General features: G+C 32.8%; 1 protein-coding gene across 1 annotated transcript; it reads right to left on the bottom strand.

Moving 5' to 3' along the window:
- Positions 1–3,697: 3,697 nt before the first annotated feature.
- LOC131069212 (ethylene-responsive transcription factor ERF012-like) lies at positions 3,698–4,624 on the bottom strand. The gene has a single exon (XM_058004570.2). The coding sequence runs from the start codon at positions 4,622–4,624 to the stop codon at positions 3,698–3,700; it is 927 nt and encodes a 308-aa protein (XP_057860553.2).
- Positions 4,625–8,448: the final 3,824 nt, after the last annotated feature.

Raw genomic sequence — 8,448 nt, 5'->3', positions numbered from 1 at the left:
TTCATTAAGAGCTTGGACTTGAACTATCACCTAAAGTTGTGTTAACTGGAGAACTTGGTGGAGTTGAGCTTGGAGAGCTCAAGCTTTCAAGCTATTATTTGAGCTTGAACTTCAACTTGAGATTGCAAGGAGACGAGGAACTAAATCATATCCAATACCCATGATGAGTGGTGCAGTGTTTTCAACACCTTTTTCCCATTACCATACTCCACCTTTATCAAAAACCACATCTTGACTAATAATCCATTACTTTTTGTCAATATTATAGAAGTTGTATGCTTTACTTACATCTAAATAGATCACAAAGATCCAAACTTGGGGTTTTGCATCCAAATTCTTCTACTTTCTAATCCGGAACATGAACATATGCAGGACAACCAAATACATGAAATTGAGCCACTAAAGGCTTGTTACCACTACAAGCTTCCTCCAGACATATCCTTAACCAAATTTTCAGGGCTTCTATTTAGAATGTATACTATTTTGGCTACTACTACTCCTCAATAGAAATTGGAAATATTTATGTACTGTAACATGATTTGTGGCATTTCCATTATGCCCTGACTTTTATTTTGGAAACACTATTTTTTTATGGGTATAGGCTATAGTAAGTTATCTTTCAATGCCATTAGTGCTACAAAAATTAGAAAATTGTTTCTAATTAAATCTTTCCCCTCTATTTATTCTAATTACTGAGAGAATAACCACTTTCCTTTTGTATTAAAACCTTAAATTTGAAGCATTCAAAAGCCTCATATTTCTTTTTAAGAAAATAAACCCATTTGTGGATGAGAAATCATTAATATTTATGAAAAAAGATTAAGTTTCTCAAAATCTCAAGGTTATTTTTCCCTCCATGATTTGTTCACTAGGAAGCTATCTCGATGTTTCTTTCCAAGTGTACACCCTGAACAAACTTCTTCTTTTTCTTGAAATGTTGGAAGTCCTTTGATCATGTTCTTCTTGTGAAGCCAACTTAAACCTTCACGATTGAGATGACCATAACTTTGGTGATATAAGCACAAATTATTTTTGGTTTCCTTGAGGGTATGCATTTTAGTAGAAACCAATATGAGATGGAATATTCTAAACTCTATCATACAAGCCCTTGTTATAAGATGATGGTTAACTAATTCATCAAATATTTTGCAGCAGCTATCTTGAAACACAACCTTATAATTTTTTGCTACAACCTACCCTTACATACAATATTATGTTGTAATTTTGGCACATGCAAAGTGAAATGAATAAAAGAAATATCTTTATCATCACCAATTTGACTTGACTTCTCACATAGTTATCTAACTTGACAAATGATCATAATTTATCTATCATATGATTTGAGTAACCTCTTTCTAGGAACTATACATCCTTTTAGGGTCCCTTTTCCAAATTATAGGTGAAGAATGTGGAGTGCTTGGAATCTTGAAAAGACTATGCATTATAGTTGGCTCTTATTTTTTTCAAATTAGGTTTTCTTCTTTTTGCAATTAGATTCCTAGTGTCCAAGTTGTTTGCAATACCTACACTAGATGCTTCTACAATCCACATAACTTCTTTGTCTTCTTCTATTTCTTCCTCTTCCTCTTCCTATACCACATCATCTATTGTAGAAGAACCCCCTTGATATTTATTGGAGTGAAAATGACGTGTTGTAGACTTACCTTCAATTCTTAGAGTAGACTGGAAAGCTTGCACTAGGCTCTTCATAGTATGTTGCATACAATCCTCATTAAACTATAAAGAACTTATCAGCTCTGCAACTTTCAAAGTAGTTAGATCCTTACTTTATTCAATGGCTATCACCATTGGATCAAACTTGGGAGGAAGAGATCTAAGAATTTTCTCTACAATTTTTTGCTCTATGACAATTTTCCCTTGAGTTCTAAATTGATTTACAATGCCTTGAGTTCTAGTAATAAATTCTTAAATATAATCGTCTTCTTTAGTCCTTAGATTTTTAAAATCTCTTCAAAAGGTTTCAAGCCTTGCCAATATTACTTTGCTAAATCCTTGCTATACAATTTGTAGAGTCTCCCATGCATATTTTGACTTCATCATACTAATAAAACGGGGAAAAATTGAAATATCTAATGTGAATTGGATGGTGAAGAGTGCTTGATTGTCCTTCTTATCCTCCTTCAACTGATTTCATTGATTTATTGGTAATAAATTCAAATCATTCTTATCTACTTGCTCATTGTATCCTACTTCTACTAATTCCCAGAGATCTTTGGTTAACAGTAGAGTCTCCATCTTTATGCTCCAATCTTTGTAGTTGTCTCTAATGAACGGCAGAAACTGAAATGGATGTTGTTCCCTTTTACCATTTTTAAATTTTTGAGAGAAAACAGCTACCCTATACAATGAAATTTTTTCAACCAAACTTTGATACCAATCAAAAGATGAAAAGTAAAATTTCTCCTACACTATACCGATCAGAGAACTCGAGAAATAAAAATCTTCACATTCACAAACAACTCAATAAATAAAGAAAGAAATTTAAAATCTTCTCTATACTGTGCAAACAACATAGATCAAATTGAAGACTCTATTATTTCTATTTGAACATTCCTGCTAAAAATAGAAAAAGATTGAGTTAACTACAAGATCTAAGAAAAGAGGAAAATCTCATGCATCGAATGCACCGATCATGCAAGGAAAAGAATGCAATCATCATGCTAAACTAAAGATTATTCTATTGTCTAACGATATTCGTTGTGTAGCCTCTTTGTTTTCTTTGCAGCTATGATTTAATAATTGGAAATTAAATGAATCAGAGCTTTTCGAACCATCGAAAAATACAAATTAGACGGTATACGAAGATACTTAGCCCATTTACACTATTTTATAGAACCCTCTTCCCTAGATAGAGATGTGTATTAGCCCATTTGTTTAGACCCTTATTGGAATAAAAGTGTGAAAAAGAGGTAGTGTTTTAATCGACATTATTTTACGGTGCACTTTTTGATAGCATTTATTAATTGAGTGTATGTCAATTTGTCTATGTTGAAATGCCTCCCTTAATTTGTCTGCCATCCGTGCCATTTTGGTTTGCCAAGGTAAACGTCTGAATCTTCTCTTTTAACTTTTTTACTTTATGTCTTCTTAAGTTTCAATATTCTATTCTAAATTGGAGCAGGCAGTAAATAAAAAATATCTTTTTAAAATATACACGGGATAGATACTTTTGAACCATCGAATAAAGACGTGGGACCCGAAGAAAAGTAATTAATTCATTTTACTGTAAGCGATAGATAAGACTCTCCACAAAGCTGTATGGACATTCTGAAATTTGTTTTTATCTTTCAAAATATCTCACATTGTTGCTTTAATAAAATACAGTGGCGTACACCCAGCAAACTGGTAGAGCCAGTCCCAGTTGATATTATTAAAATATTATATTTTTATTTAAAATTAAATTTATAATCGAATTTAAATGATCATAAAGATTTTGACATTTGTCATAAGACGTACTCCGATAATCGATTCACACTGACAAATCTGACACATTAAATGGGAAAAGGACAGCTCTTTTAATAGTGGAGTTTCTATAAACATTTCTGCTTATATACTTACTCCTTGCTATTTGGCCGGACTCAGATGACTAAACTCATTTTTTATTAATCCTAACTTATCATGTTTCTTATTAAAAGAGGATTATCCCCTTCTCGTTGTAGACAGCTTGGACGTGCACTTAATGAGGAGGGTTTCCTGACGTCGCCTGGAAAATGGCTTCATCCAATGTACGAAAATCAGTGAAGATTTCAGATGGATTGGAAGGCTGCATCATCTCCTTCTCCTCAGGCAACAGTAGGGACATCTGAACTCTGTCCTCATAAGATATTTCCTCCGGAGACTGTAGAAAATATTTTGCTTCATCCACCTCACTCATATCTTCTTCTTCCTCCACTCTATCTGCAATCCCTTGATCATTAACGCCTTGGCCAAAATGGGTTAAGGTTTCTTTGTCCTCACTATCCTCCACATTATTGTGGAATCTTGCAGGAACAGAGTCCAACGCTGACCCAGCCGCAATGGCAGTTGTTTGAATAATGTCGGGTGGAGGGTCCATCTCCAATGCAGTTGAGTTGAACTGTGAGTCCGAAAAATTGAAAGACGAAGAGTTGGACCCTCGGAGGCACAAGAGCACATCACTTGATTCACATATCTGCTGTTCTTCTCCTGCAATTTTCTCCTCAACCAATGCATTCCCTTGATCATTAGTAGTTTCTCCACCTTCGGGTGACTTCTCTTTCTCAGCGTTGGGTGCGGTCTCCTCAAAGATTTCATTGTTATTATTATGGAAGTATCTTGCAGGAACGACGTCGCAGGCAGAGCCAACCACAATCGCAGCTGTTCGAATAGCCTGCGGTGATGGATTGCTCTGTGCAGCCGTCAATGCAGTCGAGTTGAACTGCAAGTCTTGGAAATTGAAAGATGTTGCGGTAGGTCCTCGGAGGCACAAGAGCGCAGCGTCATAAGCGCGAGCTGCAGCTTCAGGAGTGAAGTATGACCCCAACGATATGCGCGATCTCTTTCCAGATCGAATCTCGGCTACATATTTTCCCCATTTCCTCTTTCTCACGCCTCGGAATCTCATTTCTTCTCCACCATTAGACATATTGCCACAAGTCTAAAATTTATCTCAACAATTCAAATTTATTACAAAGGCTTGGTCATGCCCCTATTTAACCTTTTGAAAGACATAAAACTTTGAGACAGCAGATTCAACAATACATAGAAGAGTTTTACAGTTCTTTTAACAGAATGAACAATACATAGGAGAGTACTTGATATAGTCAAGAAACCGAAAACAGATATACTCGAGCCTTGTCAAGAAAAGCTGACTGTAATGTCTTGTATAAAGACCTATTGGCAATTTGGCACTCAATTTACAGATCAATCCAAATAAAGGATTGGTTAAGCAGGTAATGCGCCCTTCTTTATGGAGGGTGCCTCCGGAAGGTTCTCAGTTTACAGGGATTCATTAACGCTCCAACATCTGAAAAAATAGATTTACAGATATGTCTGCTGAGGATAAGATAGATAAGGAAGTTATTTAAATACCCCATGAGCTTATAGATCGGACTTTCGTAGGCAGTTCTCACTTCCAGCTTAGGATGAGCTGCAATGGCGAATACTACTGAGGTTGGAGGAGAGAGTCGAATGAATTTGCACACGTTTGGTCGGCAATAAGAGCATAAGATCGGATTGTTAAGTATGTAATAACAGTTTGTTCGGATAAATTTACACACGTTTGGTCGGCAATAAGAGCTTAGCTGGTCTTATTCCCGGACAGAACGTGCTGTACAGAGGAGGGAATGCGTCGTGACGAGTCAACTGGATAGTTTGGACAGTTTGGACAGCCAACAGTACTTATTCCCTTTTCATTAAAAGCCCAGCCTGCATACTCATACGGCATAGGATCGGATAGCTGGGTAGATAGGTATCTACTGAAAATGATTGAGAATTAAAGGAAGTCAGAGATTTGGAAAATTGGTCATTTTTAAATTAGTTCATGAGAGTATGATTGAGAATTATTTTTTTATAAAGGTCAAGAGATAAGTCAATGGAGTTCTATGAGTGCCATGCATTGTTGTGAAATAATTCAAGAATTAATGGTTTGAGAGATTGCAAAAAAGATAATTCAAGGATTTAGTTCAGAGCTACCTCCTTCAAGTTTCATGAGGCGACAACAACATATCAAGAGACGCTATGTGTCAAATTCTTGCGGATAGTGTGGTTAATTTAGAATAGATAAAAGTAGAGATGAAGATAGGGAGGAGAGGAGGTAGAGAAATAGAGAGGTAGAGAGATAGAGATAGAGAAAGATATATAGATAGAGATAAAGAGCTAGATAAATGTATAGGGAGAGGAAGATATATATATATATATATATATATATATATATATATATAGAGAGAGAGAGAGAGAGAGAGAGAGAGAGAGAGAGAGAGAGATCGATCTACAAAAACAATGTGAATATGAATATAACATAAATTTAGAAATAACATTCATAGAGAGATGTATACATGCCAAGAGATAAAGGGAGAGAGAATAATATTAAGGTAGAGATGAAGGTAGAAAGAGAGAAAAGAGGGAGACAAATAGATAAAGAGGTATAAATATATTGAAATCCAAATATTAATTAAATTAGCAATATATAATAAACTTATTAAGCTAATAAATAATTAATTAAAAAACAATATCAATTTTTAATTTATTAGAGTTGAGATATTAATAAAATATGTATCCAACAATATAATTTATATAATACTAACAATATTCACATTAATTGAAAGATAAAGTCAATATTTAAAAATTAAAAAAAATATTTTTAAGTTGAATCTTCTTGAAATAAAATACTAAAAAAATAATTAAATTATAGTCAAATCTTAAAGCTAAAATTTTAACTTTTATATTAAAAGTTACAAGTAAAACCAATCATAAAAAGGTTAAAACTAAATGAAGCTTATTAAAAAGGCAAAAAGTGAATTCTATTCTTTTTCTAAATTAAAACTTTGAAAAGCAAAAAAATATTTTTTATCAAATTTTTGTTTTCTATGTTAATTATAATTATAAAATATGATCCAATCATTAATACTATGAATTATAATACAATTAAATTTAAAAACACTTTTATATTCATCAATATTTTAATTGTAATTGCATTGCATTGCATAAATAAGATTATTGTTAAATTACTTTTATATTGAATAAATAAATAAATAAAATCGATGTTAGAATTGGCAATATTTACTTTTGAACCACAAACTTTCTTATCTGAACAAATATGAAAATAAAAAAATAATTAACATTAAATGAAAGATAAAAATAAACATTAACAAATAAAAAATTGTTATAAAATTATACTCTACTCCAAATAAAATATTTAAAAAATAAAAACTATATTAAAAATCATAAAGTTTAACTTTTACTTTTATATTAAAAACTATAAGTAAAACTAAACTTTAGAAAGTAAAAAGGTGTGAGATGAGCAGGAATAGGAGGAGCATTGCTAGGGTTTTGAGATAAGATGCAAAGGAGGCAGATGAAGGAGATGACAACGAAGATGAGGATGAGGATGGGGTTGGCACTGGTTTGTATGGTTCGACCTTATTTCATTTTTGGGTTTTGAGTCTATATTTCCTTGTGGTATTTGTTGAAGGAATTCCTTCAATGAGATCCTTCAAGAAAAAGGTTGTGAGAAGCCTTTCATAACCCATTGTTTGTATTGCGTTCCCTTTGTTGCATTAGTTCCAAGACAAGGGGTAATTGTAGAAAGGTGGTTTGGGGTGCTTTTCTAAATGTCGTTGTTCTAATTAAGTGATTTTACTAGGTCAAGAACTTGGTTTCCACTAGTTCGGTGCTCCAGCCAAAAGCCTCTTTTCAAAAATGGGTTTCTCAATTTTTGGTTTTTGTGGTCTTGGTGGTCTCACTACTTGTGAATTCCTCCCTTTGCGTGGTTGTGTGGCTGCTATGTAATAGTCCAAGCCTCTCTCAATTTTACCTAATCAAACATTTAGAAAGTTAAAAACAAATATGACCTATTGAAAAATAAAAAGTCAATTAATATTTCTTTTGAAACTTCCAATTAAAAACTAAACAATTATATCCATAAAAAATAATTTGTTTTTAATTTTAATGATAATTATCAAATATGATTCAATTATTAGTAAGAAAAAAATAATATATTATTAAACTTAAAAATACTTTTGTATCCATAAAATATGACCTAATTATTAATATTAAAATTATTATACAATATTTTTATTTTTTTTAAATTCATAATTTTTTATTTTTTTTTGATACGTAATTGGTCGAAGCCTGAATAGCTTTTGACTAGAGCTATGAACCAGTGGGGCCACAGTAGGGGGCCCATCCCCATTACATATCTTTGAATTATTAGACCTTCCCCATCTTATGGAAGGCCATCTTATGGAAGGCCAAGAGTCACAGCTTAGAATTCCTCTTTAGATGTCGCTATTGGGAGTTGAACTTGGGTCTCCACCATGAGAACCCAGTGTTTTAACCAGTTAAGCTCAACCCCTTGGACATAACTTTTTTTATTTTAATATAAATAATTTATTGCATAAATAAATAAAATACATGCTAAAATTGATTATACCTATTTAATTTTGCACCCAATTATTTTTACTATCATCCCACGTGACACAAATCCTCTGTGATTATCTCAATAAATGAATCCAAATTGAGGGTTGCATGATGGTCAAATTCACCAAAGTTTGAGTGAAATGATAGAGTAGGTGCTTCTTATGTTGTTGTGGGGAAGGAAATTAAAAATAATAAATCATTTCTAATGTAGATATGAAATACTTTTATATTTTAGGGTTTTTTAAATGCTAAATTTAGTTAAGGTTTTTGATTGGGTCGATAATAAATATTTGATTGATCTTTAGCTAAATCCTTTTGTTTTTTATTGCG

The sequence above is a fragment of the Cryptomeria japonica genome, chromosome 3 (assembly GCF_030272615.1).
Source record: "Cryptomeria japonica chromosome 3, Sugi_1.0, whole genome shotgun sequence".
NCBI classification, from domain to species: Eukaryota; Viridiplantae; Streptophyta; class Pinopsida; order Cupressales; family Cupressaceae; genus Cryptomeria; species Cryptomeria japonica.
This window is presented reverse-complemented; position numbering and strand designations above follow the sequence as displayed.